This window comes from Dendrobates tinctorius, unplaced genomic scaffold, assembly GCF_039654945.1.
Source record: "Dendrobates tinctorius isolate UK_male_01 unplaced genomic scaffold, ASM3965494v1 ptg000020l, whole genome shotgun sequence".
Classification (NCBI taxonomy): domain Eukaryota; kingdom Metazoa; phylum Chordata; class Amphibia; order Anura; family Dendrobatidae; genus Dendrobates; species Dendrobates tinctorius.
Genome location: NW_027361688.1, coordinates 51033387 through 51054047, shown reverse-complemented (window position 1 = coordinate 51054047; position 20661 = coordinate 51033387). Strand labels below are relative to the sequence as shown.

The 20661-nt window shown below is 43.6% G+C and overlaps 1 protein-coding gene and 1 long non-coding RNA gene across 3 annotated transcripts; both read left to right on the top strand.

Annotated features, from left to right (window-relative positions):
- The first annotated feature begins 2272 nt into the window (after positions 1-2272).
- LOC141083660 (uncharacterized) lies at positions 2273-11796 on the top strand. Of its 2 annotated transcripts, XR_012230784.1 has the most exons (4): positions 2273-2889; positions 10840-11039; positions 11112-11272; positions 11345-11793. It is a non-coding gene; the product is annotated as an uncharacterized lncRNA (long non-coding RNA). The 2 variants fall into 2 exon arrangements; XR_012230783.1 differs by having other exon boundaries at positions 11112-11796.
- A 50-nt stretch (positions 11797-11846) lies between these two features.
- Positions 11847-13497, top strand: LOC141083659 (uncharacterized). Its single transcript, XM_073568033.1, has 3 exons — positions 11847-12097; positions 12182-12341; positions 12465-13497. The coding sequence occupies exons 1-3, from the start codon at positions 11911-11913 to the stop codon at positions 13426-13428; spliced, it is 1311 nt and encodes a 436-aa protein (XP_073424134.1). The 5' UTR covers positions 11847-11910; the 3' UTR covers positions 13429-13497.
- Positions 13498-20661: the final 7164 nt, after the last annotated feature.

Genomic DNA, 20661 nt, shown 5'->3' with positions numbered 1-20661 from the left:
TAGAATTAAAGAAAATATGATCAAAGGACATAAAATAACTTTTGCAAACTTAATGGGTCAATAATTGCCTTTATGGCATCCCCAGTGTATTTTATAAACCGTTGTTGATTATTGTATAAATAGTTTATCCGCTTTGCATTCTTATTTGCGGGGATGGTGGGTTTAAACACAACTATTGTCTCGTTCTCGACTTTAAATTTGTCAGGTGCTCCCTGTGTGCCCCCACTGGTATCTATGCTTCTTAGCCAAAATTTACCTTTTGTGTCACCATTTTCCCTCCCAAGTTTAGTACTTGAGCCTAGTACATATAACCCTTGCTCATTCTCTGAGGGGTTCTCAATGGTGAGGTACAGAACTATGCATCCCTCCTTGGGGCAGTGAGTGGTAGTGACGGGGAGTATTGTATCTGGAAGGCCACTCTGACCCTTAAAATGGGCTTTGGACAGGGTCATGCGACTTAATAGGCTTATTCCCCATTTGTCCCTTCGCTGTAGGGCCTGGGCTGGTTGATGTCTCTAGTCACTTTCACCAGTGTGCCACCCAACAAGAGACTAATCCTCCCAGTTTTGAACCTTCCCCTATTTCAGCAGTAGTGACACAGATGAATTGTGTATTAAACCTGATATGAAACTGTGCCATGGGGCCTGGACATTCTTATTGTGAGACAGTAGTCAAATTGATATGTTACTCTTGGGGTGTTGACATTATACCAGAAAGTCAGTATGCCCTTCTCATGAGTGACTACCCCTTGGTGATTGACTACCCCTTGAGCTAGGAGAAGGATAAGTGCCAGATGGATGAAGAGTGGCAGCCGCTACTGGACTCTGGATCCGGCATCTCCTTGCAGTGGGAAGCGAGGACCCATGGACTGCTGCGATAGTTGACAGGACTTGGAACAGGCTGTCATCTCTAGGTTCAAGGGTACGTCTGTTGAACCTCTTGGTGATGAGGACTCAGTCACCGGGCAGGATCTGGTGGGCTCCTATGTCCTCAGGATCTGGGATGGATGAAAAGACTCGAAAATGCATTTTAGTCACATGTTTTTAAACTTAGTCTACATATAGGCAATTATACTTGTGCGTGTATGTGACCCAAGGGAAAGACTAAACTCTTATGCTATGACCCCTGTTTCCTGTATAGCATCAAGTATGTAGAGTTTTGTTCGAGGCCTTAAATTTTCCTTGTTCATCCTTAGGCGTATTTCATCCTGTATAACTTCATCTTAGGTCCATTTCTTCTTTTCTTCCTTGGATACTTGTTTCTGGAGTGTTATTCCTTTTCCTCTGTTTCCGTGTCAACCGGTATTACTGCTGCTTCTTTTGTTGTTACTTCAGCTAGCCTGTTGCCCACTGCTTCCCTTGAAGTGTCTCCAGTGTGTGTGCTTTTACTTTTACCACCGCAACTCTTCCTGGCATCAACAAGGACTCCATTAATTCTTGTATGGCTTTGTGGTGTCAGACTGGCGTTCCGTTAGCCGTGATGAAGCCTATTTCCCTCCAGATTGATCTTGACAGCTTCATGTTGAGTGGACCTCTCGTATGCTTCTGTCAAGGCCCGCAGTCCTGCCTTTGGATATAGGCAGTGGTTTTGCTGGCAGCAAGTTACTTCTGTGGCTACTGCTGTACCAGTGTGCGAACGGCCTTCTTGTTCTGCATACCTTGGTCTAGCCACAAAGAGCATCAGGTCAGGATCTTCCAGGTGTTCTCTTGCCTCATGACAAGCAAGACAATCGCGTTCAGCCATTTCAGAGTCGACTACCTCTTCCACTAATGTGTCAGAGATGTGGTTTTCATCCTCCATCTTCCTCCCCCCTTTGGCAGAGGTAGAAGAGTAGCTGGATTATGGACAGCACATCTGGAGATGGTGACGTTGTCCGGGAGCAGAGTAGGGCATTGCAGACAGAAATATCAGAAGCTTTATCCAGCACAGGTGGGTTGCAAACACGGTTCTCATGCAGGTTTGGACTTCACGAGTCACTTGGTCAGGTTTTGGAGAGTAGAAGCCAGGAGGGCATTGTCTTCCTCCGTGAAGCTGTGTTAGGACTCCATTTACATGGTCAGGCTTCTTCATGACAAACAGACAAAACAGTTCAGTATAGCGTGGCAGTCCTAGAGCTGTGAAAATGTGATTGCAATTTAGCATATAAAACACACCGATACCTTCTTTGGTTAACCTTAAAATAGTTATAAAAAAGGTTGCATGTGTAGAAGAGCAGTATTGTCTTGGCTGTCTTCAGTCAGGGTCGGAGGTCATCCATATGTATTGTAAAAAAAAAGTGGCTGTGGGATGTATCCTCTTCCAGGGCTCCAGGACCGTGGTCATGGCTCGGGTGAACATAGAGAGGCTATACTGTGCCCCTTGAGGCATCATAGTCCAAATATATTGCTGGCCCTCGTGTGAAAACAAGCAGGTACTGGCTTGCAGCATGTAGAAATAAACTGAAGAAAGCATTGGCCAGGTCAATCACCGTGAACCATAGAAAAATAAATAGAATTGATAAAAACAAAACATAGTGTGTGGGTTTGGTACCATAGATGTGTTCAGTACTATAACTTCATTGACAGCACATAAGTCATGTATTATCCATAACTTCATAGAAATAATTGCAAATTATGAAATGGAGGGTAAATATTGCAATTTCCTTGGCAGCTGGGCTACTGGCTTCTGCCCCACCTTTACAAACTGGATTTTCAGCCTGCCAATATTGAGTCTGGGATCAGTGCCATTAGTTCAACGCCCACATGATCTACAGATGTGTCCTGTAAAAAAAAAAAAAAAAAGAAAAGACTACATACTTCTTCAGCAAGTAGATCAATGTCCCTGATCAATCTTCTGATTGCATCGGGACCCACCAGGAATTTGAGAGGAGTATCCTCAACCTCTGTCTGGGTGAGAGATGTTGTTTCTCTATTGTATTTTTGTGGAGGGGGGCTGCAAGAGTATTTCAAATCTGAGATCCAGAAACTTTTTGTTACATTGGTGGAAGAAATTATCCACAGGTTCTCCTTTTCCCTGCATATTTCCAGGAGTCCTTGTGTGGAGTAGATTGTGTACAAAAGAATGAGCTTTGAGGCTTAAAAGATGATGATGATGATTATGTCCCCTCACCATATAACGATAAATACTGTAGATTGTCAGTCTGAGCTATTTATTTCCTGTCTCCTCCGGTTCTGTTTAATTATATACCTCCATGTCATATTCATCTTTTTCTTCATTATTCTTTTCATAAATTACATTAATTAATAAAACTATAATGGATGCTGGACAGGATGTAGCACAAGACATGCCGTCTATATAAATAGTTGGAAAGAAGGTACGGCTCTTTGGGTTGGTCATCTGACAGAACAAGTCTCACGATATTCTGCATTCTGCGTTTGACAGCTGGCACACGTCCAGTCATCGGGAATGTATATAGAAGTATAAATGAATGTAATGCAGATATTGCAACTGACATCTTCCTGTGTAAATATTTGTTTTGCACAAAATTCAGCAATCTTGTTATATTCCTCTCCTCATGCCTTTTTTCCTAACTTCCTCTGCCATCTTATAAAATGCTTCAGGGTCCTGTAACACCTCATAATACCTGAGGCTGGGACGCTGCTCTCCACTCATTAACACATTCTTCTATCCCTTCTTATCTAATGCTCCTCCCCTCGTGATCGGAGGGTTTCTTAACGTACATTTTCTTTCTCACTCCACTATGGGTCATATCTGTCTTATAGATATCGACTGACTGCTCCCACCCATTCTATCATCTGAATTCTGAGTATATCTGAAAAACATATGTATGTGGGCGTCTTGAAACAAATTCTCACGGGGTTATGAACAGTTGGATATGTGACTGTAAAAGCTGTATGTACTCCTTATGTCCGAGTAAAGGGGTCTTCAGTGAACATAGTGATGTCTAGCTATCTTGAACACAGTAATATAAAAAATTAACCAACAACTAACACCAGAGTATTTCACAAATCTTGTGTATCCAGAAACTGCGTAGTATAAAAATACCTTATAAATTGTTAAAATTTCTGTTTCCTCAAAACTTTTGCTCAAAAATATTTCAAAGAAAACCATCTCATAGAGAAATATAATAACATTAGTAAAACAATAACTAAAAAGTAACAATAGACCTCGGATCTCACAGAGATATCTGTACAAATCAAGCAATTACCATTCAAGTAATTCTCTTTCTACCTGAACCAACTAACCTTATAATTATAGTATGCAGAACAAAACCAGTTTATCCAATTCTCTAATTTCACAACATATATATGTATACACACATAGAATGCATTCAAAAATTTTAACCACATGCTAGTACGCCTCCTGCAAATTATACACACTACAAAAGACAAAAGACAATGAATTTAAAACTGGTACTGACATCAAATACTGCGAATCCTTGACACCAAAACAATTCGCAATTTACCTATCCATATGCCAGCCTGATTTGTAGAGGTGAAAAATCTACACCTGGGCAAACCATACTTTTCAGGGTGAGAGCAATCACTCAGTCACATCAACACGGTAATTGAAATTACCCTTCCACCCATATAACTTATGAACCTATGCTGCAGCTAAAACACCATCATCTTAGCCAGATGATGTCCGGTGGGAAACCCGCAAGAAGTCACCAACCACTTAGAGGTTGGAAAATCACTGAGAGTAATCAAGCCCCTACTCCCACTTGCCCACTGGGAGAGACACAGTTCAGACTTCTGCGATCATCGGTCAAGCCGAGAGCAGGACCGGAACCAGAGTGACAGTGAATTTGCTCAGTACGTCTCCCTATCTATATTTTTTTCCTTTTCAGGCTGGCTGAGGTAACAATCACGTATGCAAACAACCAAAACAGCAAAGCAGAGAGGCAAAGCAGATAAGGCAGACAATTAAACTTTTAGATTACCGTAATTATAAATATGCTTGAAGGGTTACTGTGTGTATACTATAAAACAACTTATTACACTCTATATTTTATATCCTCCGGACTGAATACAGATAATGTAGCGTGATTGTTAAACACTTTGCATTCAGGAAATGCAGCTGAAATAGCAGTCTAACCAGTATGGCAGTATATTCAATATGAGAGCTGCGGACAGGCGTGTCACAACAATGCATCAATACTTCAAACATAAAAAAAAACTATTATGAATGTATTCCTTATCCCTTTCACTGTTCTTTTGTTACCAAGGCAACTAGGGCTGGGCTTTTTGTCACTTTAGGTATAGTAAATAGTGGTAATCACCTCTAGATAGGTGGTTGATATTTCAGCAGAGGGGGGAAAAATTAGTAATCACCTCTTTCCTTAAAAATATGTATATGCCGTGTCATTCACGTCACCGGGCCCAGTTTATACTGTGGGCGTATGGCCGGACGTGAGCACCTATATGTGTATATATATAATATATACATAACTTCTTCGACCGTCTAAGGTCGGAACCAGGGTGATAACCCAGTGGAAACATCCCCTTTGTACTCTGCTCTGTATGCTTCTAGTAGCCCTAGTGCAGTATGAAATAGTTTTTATCAGATACTAGATGGATTCTAGATACACCCTCCGAATTGGTTAGACCGGATAATACACACAGACAATTAAGGAATTATATACCTGACCGGGTCCGTAGGCTCAGGACTTTCAAACGTGGTCAGTTTAAGGGTTCAGAGAAGACAGCCAACTATCTCCTCCCAGCCAGAACGTGATTACAGAAGGGTAGGTAAGATTATATATTTTCTCACCAGGTCTCGAGCTGCAGTCTCGTCCCGCTGGAAAGACGTCCGTCCTGGGGGGAGATTTTGTTGCGGCTGTGATCGTCTGGTATCGTCCTGAGCCCCACGTTGGGCGCCAACTGATGATTCTGTCACACTAAGGTGCGACCCGTCTTAATTGTCTGTGGCCGAATTGTAGCTTTGGCACAAGGTATACGTATACTCGAGAAAAGAATACACAAGACAAGAGGGTATCGTGTCAGTATGATTCTTCTCTGTCTTTAATCAAACGTGTACAGCTTTTATAACAGAATTTGAGCTACATCATCAGTTACATCATGGACATGTTTCCAGTTACTATTTGCTTTTCCCAGGTCGCTACACAATCATTATGTACATTTCTGGGTTACCGTTTACTGCTCCCATATTGCTAAACAATACTTATATACACAAGTATTGTTTTCTAGCTTGGCTTACCCTGGTCCACCCAGTTTATTCAATATTTGATGAAGCTTAGGTGAGTGATACCATACAGAAACAACTCTAAGAAAATATAAGAAAATCAGAAGTATCTTAAAGCAACATGATCCCAATATCCAGCAAAGCGTCCATATAGTGATACAGTTTTGATTCTTGTATATATTCATGTGCCATATATTCTTCCCTTAACAATACAAATATAATGTTTTATATAAATACATAAGTGCAAATAAATGCCCCGCCAATCAGGTATACAATAAGGCTAAGTGCACACGTAGCATAAAATTTCTGCTCAAAAACCTGACTCCCTCCCGAGAAACCGCGCCTTTTTGTCTGCACGTTTTCCGCGCATTTTCGTCACGTTTTTTTCACGGTTTTGATGCGTTTTTTTCATCGCGTTTTCAAAATGCATAGAACTAGCCAGAAACGTGGAAAAATCCGTGAAATTAATGAGCATGCTGCGTTTTTTACTGCGATGCGGTAAAAAATGCATCAATATGCACAAAAAGTGTAAAATACATAGAAATTAATGGGAAGCTTATTTTTAGTGGTTTTATAGACAAAACCACTAAAAATACCGCTAAAAAAACGCTGTGTGTGAACACAGCCTCAATGTTCAATATGAAAAAAGTCTCAGGTCATAAATGAGATAAAAGCAGTAGAAATTCTCAATGTGCTGAAGGTGAATCATGTGAGATACTGAATACAAAAAGTAACAATAAATGGGATGACCACCGAACAAGAATGAGAATTAATGCACAAGAAAAATGGCCAATAATGACAAATATCATCATATAAATATTGGTTTAAAGTGCAATGTGTAAAATAAAATGTTGTGAGTTCATTTTCCCCTTCACCATTGAGGTCTGATGAACTCCCTCTTCTGGTGAAGGAAGGTAGTGAGGCTGATTACAAAGCACTTGAGCAGAATGATGATGACTGGGTGACTGGGATTGCTGACTGGATATAAGGCAGCCGACGCCCTTCTGCCCTGCGGGTGATTACTCTGAGGGATTCTTGGAGACCAGTCTGATTCCTGCTCCTCAAAAGCTAAGTTTTCTGCTCTACTTTTTGCATTTGTGTTTTGGTTTTGTTTTGCCTTGTTTTTCTGGATTTCTGCCTTTCCCTGCTGGGTGAGCTGATTTCCTTTTTGCTCTGTCTTCAGATAATACCTGAGTACTGATATAGCCTTTTTGAAGCCTAGCGTCTTCAGGGCCTTTTTCCCTATCAATCTGTTGGCTCTTGTTTTTGAGAGGGTTTTGGCGGATTGCAGACAGCAGCTTTTCTATTCTGTCCTATTTAGCTAGCTTGGGCCCCATCATTTGCTCAGCCTATCTTTCTACCTGTGTGAGTGTTTTTTTCATCTTGCTTCAACGTCATTATATGTTGGGGGCTGCCTATTGCTTTGGGGTCTGCTCTGGGGCAGTTTAGATTTCCCTTTCTGTCTTTAGGCTATGTAGTTCTCCGGCTGTGATCGAGGGGTCTAGGGCACCGTAGGAACCCCCCACGGTTACTGCTAGTTGTTGTTGTTAGGTTCAGGGGTCTGTAATCCGATAGCTGCCAACTTCTCTGGTTTTCTGGACTTAGCTAGTATTTCTGTTTTTGCCTCCTACGGTGACTCATTCATAACAGAATCATCCGCCATACCGCAGATCCTAGGGTACTCAATAGCAGGAAAGAATTGTAAAAAAAAAAAAAAGTGTGTATATTTTTTCCTCTATATCTCTGAGGCTGTAGGGGGAATTTTTTCTCTCTCTCAATGGAGATAAAGCAATTGTCGGATCATGTGGAGCAGCTTGCTGTGGAAGTGCGGGGAATTTCCGCCTACCTTGCTCATTCACATGCTGCTGAACCAAAGATCCCTACTCCTGATGTGTTTTTTGGGGATCGGTCTAAATTTTTGAATTTCAAAAATAATTGTAAATTATTTTTTGCCTTGAAGCCTAACTCGTTAGGGAGCTCCGCGCAGCAGGTTAAAATTGTCATACCTTTGCTGCGTGGTGATCCCCAGGATTGGGCGTTTTCTTTGAAACCAGATGATCCTATTCTGACTAAGGCCTCTTTCACACTTCAGTTTTTTGCCATCAGTCAAAATCCGCCAAAATTTGAAATTGGCGGATCCGCTTTTTCTTGTTGCGGATCCGCCATTTTCCCCATTGGGATACATTAGTGGCGGATTTTGACGGATGGTCGTCCGTTGCGTCCGATATTCGGCGGATCCGCAAAATTCTTTGCGGATTCTGTCTGAGGGGGACGGAGCTTGTAACGTTTTTTTCGCCATCAAAATGGCGGATGACGGCGGATCTGCCGTTATCCGCCATGCGGTAGAATGGGCGCCTATGGGCGGCGGATCCGCCGGGATCCGCGATTTTGCGGAATCCGCCGGCAGGATCCGCAAAATCGCACTGGGCATGCCCAGAAAAAAAGATACTTTTCCAGACAGTCCCAAAACTATATAAGGTGGGCTAATTGGGCCCAGACATGCAGTGTCAGCCAGCAAGCCTGCCAGAACACACCCACCAAGCCTGCCAGAGGACACCCACCAAGCCTGCCAGACGACACCCACCAAGCCTCTGCCACAGGACACCCACCAAGCCTCTGCCACAGGACACCCACCAAGCCTCTGCCACAGGACACCCACCAAGCCTGCCAGAGGACACCCACCAAGCCTCTGCCACAGGACACCTACCAAGCCTCTGCTAGAGGACACCCACCAAGTCTGCCAGTACCAGCTCACCTACAAGTGTGAGTATACCTATTTATGACATTTCTGTGTGTGTGTGTATGGCCTGCTAGTGTGTGGTCTGCGAGTGTTGCATGTCTGTTTTTTTTTTTTCATACTTTTTTTTCTGTTGCTTGTGTACTGCATTTTATTTCATACAACTGTAATTATATTGTATTTTTTATGCTGTGATTGAGTGATGTATGGTATGTGGTGTAATTGGGCCCAGACAATCCGGCACCAGCAACACTGAAGACACCAAGCAAGATATCTGACTGCAGCCTGATAGAAGATTGAACTAGAGATATAAAACCTGCCTGCCCAGCTGGAAGTCTACCCACCTGCAAGACCCCTGGAGCGTGTGTGAGGATGTATGGCCTATGTGTGTGTAATGCATTTTTTATTTTTTTTTTCCATTTTTTTTTTTTCTGTTGCATGTGTACTGCATTTTATTTTCATACAACTGTAATTATATTGTATTTTTTATGCTGTGATTGTGTGGTGTAAGGCCGGTTTCATATTTGCACTTTATAGCGCAGCGATGACCCGCACACGGCCGCCGCTAATCCCCGTCCCATCCGGTCATCGCCGCCTACTAGCGCATATGGACGCTTGGGATCTGCGCACCCTATGTTTAGTATGGGGTGCGCAGATGGTGCGCTGGCAGGACTTTACAGTGTGCTGTGCACTTTTGAAGGTGTGCCCTTGTGCGCCAAATGCAGCATGTTGCATTTTGTCGCGCATGGCACACCTTCAAAAGTGCGCAGCACACAGTAAAATCGTGCCAGCGCACCATCTGCGCACCCCATACTAAACATAGGGTGCGCAGATCCCAAGCGTCCATGTGTGCTAGTAGGCGGCGATGACCAGATGGGACGGGGATTAGTGCAAATGTGAAACCGACCTAACTGGTATTGTATGTGGTGTAATTGGGCCCAGACATCTGGCAACTGCCACACTGAAGACAACGAACCAGACATCAAACACCAGCCTGACTATCAAACTCAGCTGCAAATCTTCCACCTGCAAGACACTGTGTGTGTGTGTGTGTGTGTGTGTGTGTGTGGCCTGGCTGTGTGTTATGCGTGTTTGTGTGGGTTTTTTTATTTTATTTTCAGATTTGCAATTGTGGTGTTATTAATGTATCTGTTGTAAATTGGTGTTTTTTTATTTTTCATTTATTGTGGTATTTAAAATAAAGAGCAGAGGAGCTCCTATTTGTTGGAAAAAAAAAATTATAAAAAAAAAAAAAATAATAATAAACTGTTTTGAAAAAATCTCCTTTTGTATCATTTAAAAAAAAGGTAAAATTAAGTTACCATAAAGGTACATTAAATTTTTGGTATACAAGTGTGGTTAAAAGTGAGATTGCAACATGAAAATAATCTGGGTATACACAGCTGAGTTTTTCAGGGAATTCAAAAACATCCAGACACAGTGTGGGTATACACAAATTAAACACCTTCAATCACTGGTTACACTCGGTGAGAGTTTGAGGGAATGCAAACACTGGTTTACACACCTTAATCACTGGTTACACTTGGTAACACCTTCAATCACTGGTTACACTCTCGGTGAGAGTTTGAGGGAATGCAAACACTGGTTTACACACCTTAATCACTGGTTACACTTGGTAACACCTTCAATCACTGGTTACACTCTCGGTGAGAGTTTGAGGGAATGCAAACACTGGTTTACACACCTTAATCACTGGTTACACTTGGTAACACCTTCAATCACTGGTTACACTCTACACTGGTTTACACACCTTCAATCACTGGTTACACTTGGTGACACTTTTTCAGGGAATTCACATGCAAAAAAAAGTGGGTTTACACAAAATATTACACACCGTCAATCACTGCTTACACTCGGTGAGAGATAAGGAAATCTAGACATGCAAACACTTAAAATCATTTTCTTAATACTTACAGATCACTTAATAATGAAGAAGAACCAAAAAAGCAGCAGAGATGGTCAGCCAGACTGCAGAAGGGATCTTCAAAGAGAGAGCAGCAGAGAGGAACGGCGAGAGCGCAGCAGAGAGGAACGGCGAGAGCGCAGCAGAGAGGAACGGCGAGAGCGCAGCAGACACGAACACCCAGGCCGCGGCAGAGTACACGCAAGTTTCCCTGTAAGTATAAAGACCTGAAAGCTTATTATGATCGTTTGTATAGTAGCTTAACAATTATCTTTATACTTGCAGATGACTTCAGCAAGCACCACCAGCCAGGCCGCAGCGGAGACGGTGAGGCAGGCCGCAGCGGACACGATCGGACAGGCCGCAGCGGAGACAGTCGGACAGGCAGCAGCGGAGATGGTCGGACAGGCAGCAGCAGAGACGGCCAGCCAACCTTTATTTTCCCTGTAAGTATAAAGGCCTGAAAGCTTATTATGATCCTTTGTATAGTAGCTTAACAAGTGTCTTTATACTTGCAGATCACTTCAGGAAGCACCGCAGCTGCCAACGCAGCTGCCAACGCAGCTGCCACAAACCATAATGTCTTCTCCTGAAAGCTCCCCGTCACATCATCAGCGAGCTGAGGTAAAAAAAATTTTTTTTTAATTTAAACTAATTTTTTTTTTTGGGTTAAAAACACTATCCTATTATGTTTTAACAGGAAGCTGATTCAGAGGAGCTTCCAGGAGGAGACGTGCAGGGTGGAGAGACGCAAGGAGGGGGTGCGCAGAGTGTAAGTTTAGCACATACACAGATACATAATGCTACACCCAACACAAACATTCATCACAGTGCACACACCATAACTACGCATCCATCCAAACAAATTTTTTTTTTTTTCCCCACAGTCTTCAGAATCCGGTGCCCGCACGAGAGTGACTCCCAGGACATCCCAGGGTCGTCATGGTGATGCATCTGTTGGTCGGCAAAAGATAAGTAACCCTATTTGGATAATTGTTTAAATGAACATCATGTGTTTAAATAGAATGTAATTTTTTTTTGTTTTTTATCTTCACAGGTTTCACAGCGTGCTCCCCGGAGATATATGGATGAGGGGATCATGATAGATACTGACGAACTCATCCGTGAGGTGGAAAACCGGGAGCCGCTGTGGAACATGGCAAACCGTCTACACGCCGACCAACCAACCACCCGACGGCTCTGGGATGAGGTGTGTTCTGAGGTTATTGAGAACAGGGAGGAACTCAATGCGAGGGCCAGGGATTTTGTGCGTAAGTATTACAACTTCAGTAACTTATATTCCAGCATGTGAAGGGTTGAATACTAAATCCCCTTTTTTTTTTTTTGCTTCACAGGTGACAGGGTTATCACACGGTGGCGGTCGCTCCGGGATCGCTTCAAGAGGGACTACAACAAGGAGATGCAGACCCCGAGTGGATCGGGAGGACGCCGGGGACCCCAGTACAAGAACTACAAAGCCCTGGCGTTCCTGCGATCAACAATGGTGTGCAGAAGGTAAATATTCCCCAAACCATTTCTGTAGTAGAAATGTTTAACCATTTTTTTTCAGCAGACTTAAATTAAATATCAATATTTTTAATATACATTTTTTTCTCCTTTTTTTAACACCATCTGCAGCACTCGGGAGTCTGCATCAGAGTTGCGTCCCTCTGGAGTGATCCCTAGTGAGACCGCCCCCGGTGACCACATCGAGGTATCCGACCCCTCTGTACCTACCCTCTTGTCTCATCCCTCTATCCCCTCCACCAGCACTGGAGCAGCAGGGCAGACTTCATCACATGAAGCTGCTGGTGACGACTTGTTCCCTGTTCCCCACCCCTCAGACACTGCCGCAACATCTCGACCAACTTTTGGTTCTGGCAGGCAGCGTCTGAGGAGTCAGGAAAGGATGACCTTGTCTGACTGTTTGAGTCTAAACTCATCTGTCCAGCACGGTTTCCACACTTATGGACAACGGTTATCTTCTGGGTTGACCATGATCAATCAAAGTATCATGGAACTCAGAAGATACATGGAACAGATGAATTTAGAATCAAACCAGACACTGAGACATACCTTTTTTCAATCTGTTGTCCGGCAAATGGAAGGTTTAAGTACTCACCAGCAGATGCGTGTGATGCAAGCCTGTCAGAATGCTCTAGTGGAAGTGCTTGCTGAAGCATCTCATCCTCCCCCTGTCCATCCTCCCCCTGTCCATCCTCCCTCTGTTCATCCTTCCCCTGTCTATCCTTCCACAGTCCATCCTTCCCCCGTCCATCCTTCCACCACCATCCATCATACAGCCGTCCCTCCTCCTACCACTCCCTCTCCTTTCTCTAGTTCCCCATTCCATTCTTCCCAGTACCTACCTTCCCCATTGCATTATACCCCAATGCCCTCACCATACCCACCCCCACATACACCTTCAATGTACCCACAAACCTCGTCTGTCCATCCACTCCCGTCCCAACCACATGTGTTAAACCCCCCTTCCACTTCTGGTCCTCACCAACTCCCTCCCCAGTCCTCTACCCCCCTCAATGTGGTCAACCCTGTTAACCCCTCCAATACTATCTCCACCCAACATTATCACACTCTGTGATGTTTTCTTATAAAAAAAAAAAAAAAATACAAAAAAGGTAATATATACCAAGAAAAAAAAGTTACAAAAAGTAATATATACCAAAAAAAAATTACAAAAAAGGTAATATATACCAAAAAAAAATTACAAAAAAGGTAATATATACCAAAAAAAAAAAAAACTTACAATATTACAAATTCAGAAATAAACTGTTTTTTTTTTTCAAAAAACTTTATTGTGTTGTTTCTTTTTTGCTTCTTTCTTTTGAAATATTCAAATTACACCAGTGGTGTAAAAGGTAAACACAACACTTGGTAACACAACACACAACAATATTTCACAGTACACCGGTGGTGTACAAGGTACAAAAAAACACTTGGTAGCACAACATTTGGTACCATTTCAAAGTGTGAAACGCTTGGTACACAACACTTGGTAAAATTTCAAAGTGTCACATTTTACACTTGGTACCCAACACTTGGTAACATTTGTAAGTGCAAAACAACACTTGGTAAAACTTTATGCTTGGTACCCAACAATTGGTAACACTGGTAAAACTTTATGCTTGGTACCCAACAATTGGTAACACTGGTAAAACTTTATGCTTGGTACCCAACAATTGGTAACACTGCAAAGTGTAAAACTTAAAAAAAAAAAAAAAAATTGCTAAACCAAATCACATGGTAACAATGCTTGGGAAAACCAAACACTTGGTAAAATTTCAGTTAAAAAAAAAAAAAAAAAAAAGTTACCCACAATTGGTATAGAAAATTATATCATGTCATCTTGCCAGTCCACTTGTCCCTCTGGTGTCACAAAATAGTCTGCAAAGGTGTCCCTGATTCTTGCCACTGAGCCAGTACTCCGAAAAGTTTGCTGCTCATAATTCCACAAGGTGGTTTCAGACAGATTTTCATCGATGGAAACTGGTTCCTTTGAAAGGACAAAATTGTGCAGGATTACACAGGCCTTCACCACCTCATCCACAGTCTCTGTTTTCATTTTCATGGCTGTTAACAGGACTCTCCATTTGGCAGTTAAAATTCCAAACGCGCACTCCACCACTCTGCGCGCTCTGGTTAACCGATAGTTATAGATTCTTTTCCGTGTGTTAATCCACGACTACCGTGTGGTTTGAGTAGGTGTTTAGAAAGCTGAAAAGCATCGTCGCCAACGCACACAAAAGGCATTGGTGGGCCTGTTGTTCCAGGGAGTGGTCTTGGAGGTGGGAAGTTAAAATTGTCTCCATACAAGCGACGGCCCATGGTGGAAATCTTGAATACCTGAGAGTCATTAGAACGACCGTATGCACCAATGTCCACGGCAATGAATTTGCAGTTTGCATCCGAAATGGCCATAAGCACAATAGAAAAGTATTTCTTATAGTTGTAAAACTGTGAACCAGATCCCATAGGTTTCACAATCCTGATATGCTTGCCATCCACGGCACCGATGCAGTTTGGAAACTGGCAGATTTCTTGAAACTTCTCTGCAATCTCCAGCCACCTCTCCTGTGTTGGCTCTGGGATGTATTCCTCCTGTAGAGAATCCCATAATGCCCGGCAGGTCTGTTGTACAATTCCAGCAATAGTGGAAATCCCAATCCGGAACTGGAAATGGAGGGAGGTGAAGGATTCTCCAGTTGCCAGAATCTGTAAAAAAAATTGAAACAGTAAAATTAATACAAACTACAAGCCATAACATAACAATAAAATCCTGCAGAATCTGAAACATTTTAAAAGGTAGATAACTTACCGAAGGGTCACCATCAAACGCTCCGCTGGTGATATAGAAAACCGCATTTGTGTGTCCCTTCTCCGGATTTGTTCTCCAACACGATCCACCAATATCTCAAAGAATTCCAGCCTCATGCGCACGTAGTTGAAGAACTTGTGCGGATTATCCCTCAATTCCAGGTACAATGTGGAAAAAACGCCACGGGTGAACCTCTGCGCATTAATGGGATGAATCCACTGGCGCCGTCTCCTCATACGCAGGATTCGCAGTCTTCTTTTCTCCCTCTCTAGAGCAATAATTGCCAACCGACTGCAGTGAAGGTCAAATTCCACAATGAAGCTGTCAATACTCCTAATAACTCCTTCCAGACTCGCACTAACTCCTTCCATCGCTGCCACTCGCTCTAAAACCTTTCAAAGAAATTGTATCACAACACCCTAGATATATTTCTCCCTAGTTTCCAGCATCCAATCACATTTGAGAGCATTTTCCAAGAGCGAATCATATTTGGGAGCATCCCATTTTGAAGGTGTGGAAAAACGGATCCGCAAGAAAACGGATCCAACGGATGTGAAACCGGATGCAAGCTGATGGAACGGATCCGTTTTGGTGAGGATCCGCACTAAAATCGGTATAGCGGATCCTTTAAAAAACAGATCCGTTCCATCAGCTTGCATCCGTTTTTACACATTTTTTTGCGGATCCGCCAATTTCAAATTTTGGCGGATTTTGACTGATGGCAAAAAACTGAAGTGTGAAAGAGGCCTAATGTGAACGCATTTTTTCAAGCCTTGGGGTTGTTGTATGACGAACCTAATGATATTGATCAGGCTGAAAAGACCCTTTTGGCATTGAGCCAGGGTCGAGATTCTGCAGAATTGTACTGTCAAAAATTCTGAAAGTGGGCAGTCCTTACTACCTGGAATGATAATGCCTTGGCAGCTCTCTTTCGGAAGGGTTTGTCAGAAGCTGTAAAAGATGCTATGGTGGGATTTCCTGTTCCCTCTGGTCTTGACGATTCTATGTCATTAGCCATTCAGGTTGATCGGCGTTTACGTGAACGCAGGACTGCACGAGAGGTGTTGCCACCTGTTGAACAAGTGTCTGAACCTATGCAATGTGATAGAGTTTTGTCCAGGGAGCAATGTCAGGAGTTCAGAAGGCGTAATAAGCTGTGTTTTTTTTGTGGAGATGCCTCGCATATTATTTCTGTCTGTCCTAAACGAGAGAAATGTTTTGCACACACGTTTTCTGTGGGTGATGTTCAACCTAAGTTTCTTCTGGCAATTACTCTGATCTGCTCCCTGTCCACATTTTCCGCCAAGGCTTTTGTGGATTCGGGAGCAGCCCTGAATCTAATGGACTTGGATTTTGCTAAACGTTGTGGATTTCTGATGACACCTCTGCGGACGCCTATCCCTTTGAGGGGGATTGATGCTACTCTTTTGGTGAAAAATAAACCTCAGTTTTGGACCCAGGTGGTAGTGCGGGTCGCCCCAGACCATCAAGAAAATTGCAGATTTTTGGTGTTGCATAATTTGCATGATACCATTGTTCTGGGGTTTCCTGGTTGCAAATTCATAATCTAGTTTTGGATTGGAAATCTGTGTCTGTGGTGAGTTTGGGTTGTCGGTGTGCTCTTAGTGAGGCTCCGTTTTTTTCCACCTCTCCTCAGTCGCATGATGTTCCTGACTATTTGGCGGACTTTTATGATGTATTTGGTGAGAATGAGTCTGCGTCTTTGCCTCCTCATAGGAGTTGTGACTGTGCAATTGAGCTGAGCCCGGGGTGTAAATTTCCTAAGGGTTGGCTCTTCAATTTGTCTGTACCCGAGCACGAGGCTATGCGATCCTATATTAAGGAGGCGTTGGAGAAGAGTCATATTAGACCATCCTCTTCACCCTTAGATGCCGTTTTTTTTTTCGTGGCCAAAAAGGATGGTTCATTAAGGCCTTGTATTGATTATCGTGCCCTCAACAAAATTACTATTAAATATCAGTATCCGTTACCCCTGATTTCGGATCTATTCTCCAGAGTTAAAGGTGCTTGCTGGTTTACCAAGCTTGACCTCAGGGGGGCGTATAATCTTATCCGCATTAAGCATGGGGATGAATGGAAGACGGCGTTTAATACTCCGGAGGGACATTTTGAGTACCTGGTGATGCCTTTTGGGCTCACTAATACCCATTCTGTCTTCCAGTGCTTCATGAACGACATTTTCTGAGACTTTGTGGATAAATTTTTGATTATCTATCTGGATGATATTTTGATCTTCTCCAAGGATTGGGATTCTCATGTGGAACATGTTCGGTCTGTGTTCCGGATCTTGAGGGAGAATTCCCTGTATGTCAAAGGATCGAAATGCCTTTTTGGGGTACAGATGATTTCATTTTTGGGATTTATTTTGTCTCCGTCAACTATTGAAATGGACCCGGCCAAGATACAGGCCATTTATGATTGGGTTCAGCCCACTTCTTTGAAGGCCCTCCAGAAGTTTTTGGGTTTTGCTAATTTTTATCGGAAATTTATAGCAAAATTTTCTAGTATTGCCAAGCCATTGACTGATCTGACTAAAAAGGCTGCTGATGTGTTGAATTGGTCTCCGGAGGCTGTTTCTTCCTGTCAGGAGCTGAAGTGAAGATTCACTTCTGCCCCGGTTTTGCGGCAACCTGATGTCTCACTCCCGTTCCAGGTAGAGGTGGACGCTTCTGAGATTAGTGCAGGAGCTGTTTTGTCCCAAAAGGATCCTGTAACATCTAAAATGAATCCCTGTGCTTTCTTTTCCCGAAAGTTCTCTCCGTCTGAACGTAACTATGATGTGGGGAATCGGGAACTGTTAGCCATGAAATGGGCATTTGAGGAGTGGAGACATTGGTTGGAGGGAGCTAAACACCAAGTCGTGGTCCTCACTGACCACAAGAATTTGATTTACCTGGAGTCGGCCAAACGCTTGAACCCTAGACAGGCTAGGTGGGCCTTGTTTTTTACACGTTTTGATTTTGTGGTCTCTTTTCTTCCTGGCACTAAGAATGTCAAGGCAGATGCCCTCTCTAGGAGCTTCTTTGCTGATTCTCCTGTGGTGACCAAGCCTGCTACCATCTTAGGCGAAGGGGTAGTTCTTTCTGCCATCTCGCCCGATTTGAGACGTGCTCTGGAAGAGTTCCAGGAGGACAAACCTGAGCGATGTCACAGTGGAAAGTTGTATGTTCCTGACCAGTGGAATAAGAGAGTGATGTCTGAAGTTCATTGCTCTGCATTGGCTGGTCATCCAGGTATTTTTGGTACTAGAGATCTGGTGAGTCGGTCTTTTTGGTGGCCCGCTTTGTCTCGTGATGTCAGGAATTTTGTGCAGTCCTGTGGGACTTGCTCCCGGTCTAAACCTTGTTCTCGCTCTAGTGGTTGTTGATGCCTTGCCGGTCCCCAGGAGGCCATGGACCCATATTTCAATGGATTTCATCTCTGATATGCCTGTCTCTCAGAGAATGACTGTTATTTTTGTGATTTGTGATAGGTTCTCTAAGATGGTTCATCTTGTACCACTCCCTAAGTTGCCATCTTCCTCTGAGTTGGTGCCCCTGTTTTTGCAACAGGTGGTTCACTTGCACGGGTTTCCTGAGAACATTGTATCTCACAGAGGAGTTCAATTTGTGTCTAGATTTTGGAGGACGTTCTGTTCCAAGCTGGGAATTCAGTTGTCCTTCTCCTCTGCATTTCACCCTCAGACCAATGGGCAGACGGAGAGAACAAACCAGACCTTGGAGTCGTATTTGAGATGTTTTATTTCCGCTGATCAGGATGATTGGGTTTCATTTTTGCCCTTGGCCGAATTTGCTTTAAATAATAGAGCTAGTTCTGCCACTTTGATGTCACCTTTTTTTTGTAACTTTGGGTTTCATCCTCGACTTTCTTCAGGGCAGGTGGAGCCTTCTGCCTGCCCAGGTGTTGACACTGTGGTGGAGAGAATGCACCAGATCTGGGACCAAGTGGTGGATAAGTTATCTCTTTCCCAGGAAAAGGCCCAGCGGTTTTCTAACCGACATAGGACCATTGGTCCCCAGTTTAAGGTTGGTGATATGGTTTGGTTATCATCAAAAAATATCGCTATGAAGGTGGCTTCTCCTAAGTTTAAGCCTAGATTTATTGGACCTTACAAGATTTTGGAGATTATTAATCCAGTCTCTTTTCGTTTGGCTCTTCCTGTCACATTTAAAATTCATAATGTGTTTCATAAGTCCTTGTTGAAGAGGTTTGCTGAACCAGTTGTTCCTGGGGTGGCACCTCCGGACCCTGTATTAGTTGAAGGTAACATGGAATATGAGGTAGAGAAGATACTGGATTCCCGTCTGGCTAGACGGAGACTCCAGTATTTGGTTAAGTGGAAGGGTTATGGTCAGGAGGATAATTCCTGGGTCTCTGCCTCTGATATTCATGCCAAAAGATTGGTGCGTGCCTTTCATCGGGCTAAGCCTGATCGCCCTGGTGGCGTGGATGAGGGTTCGGTGACCCCTCCTCAAGGGGGAGGTACTGTTGTGAGTTCATTTTCCCCTTCACCATTGAGGTCTGATGAACTCCCTCTTCTGGTGAAGGAAGGTAGTGAGGCTGATTACAAAGCACCTGAGCAGAATGATGATGACTGGGTGACTGGGATTGCTGACTGGATATAAGGCAGCCGACGCCCTTCTGCCTTGTGGGTGATTACTCTGAGGGATTCTTGGAGACCAGTCTGATTCCTGCTCCTCAAAAGCTAAGTTTTCTGCTCTACTTTTTGTATTTGTGTTTTGGTTTTGTTTTGCCTTGTTTTTCTGGATTTCTGCCTTTCCCTGCTGGGTGAGCTGATTTCCTTTTTGCTCTGTCTTCAGATAATACCTGAGTACTGATATAGTCTTTTTGAAGCCTAGCGTCTTCAGGGCCTTTTTCCCTATCAGTCTGTTGGCTTTTGTTTCTGAGAGGGTTTTGGCGGATTGCAGACAGCAGCTTTTCTCTTCTGTCCTATTTAGTTAGCTTGGGCCCCATCATTTGCTCAGCCTATCTTTCTATCTGTGTGTTTTTTTCATCTTGCTTCACCGTCATTATATGTTGGGGGCTGCCTATTGCTTTGGGGTCTGCTCTGGGGCAGTTTAGATTTCCCTTTCTGTCTTTAGGCTATGTAGTTCTCCGGCTGTGATTGAGGGGTCTAGGGCACCGTAGGAACCCCCCACAGTTACTGCTAGTTGTTGTTGTTAGGTTCAGGGGTCTGCAATCCGATAGCTGCCAACTTCTCTGGTTTTCTGGACTTAGCTAGTATTTCTGTTTTTGCCTCCTACGGTGACTCATTCATAACAGTGCGCCCTCTGCTGCTTGATGTCGCTGACAGAGGGACCTGAAGGGCAGACAGCGGCGAGCAGCGTTGGAACCGGGACCGGTGAATATCTCAGTTGCCGGATCCTGAGCCAACAGCGACACCTGTCCCCCATAGCGTGCCGGTGTCTCCGCCTGCTCAGCACACCTGCACCTGGCCCCCAGGGACAAGAGGTGAGT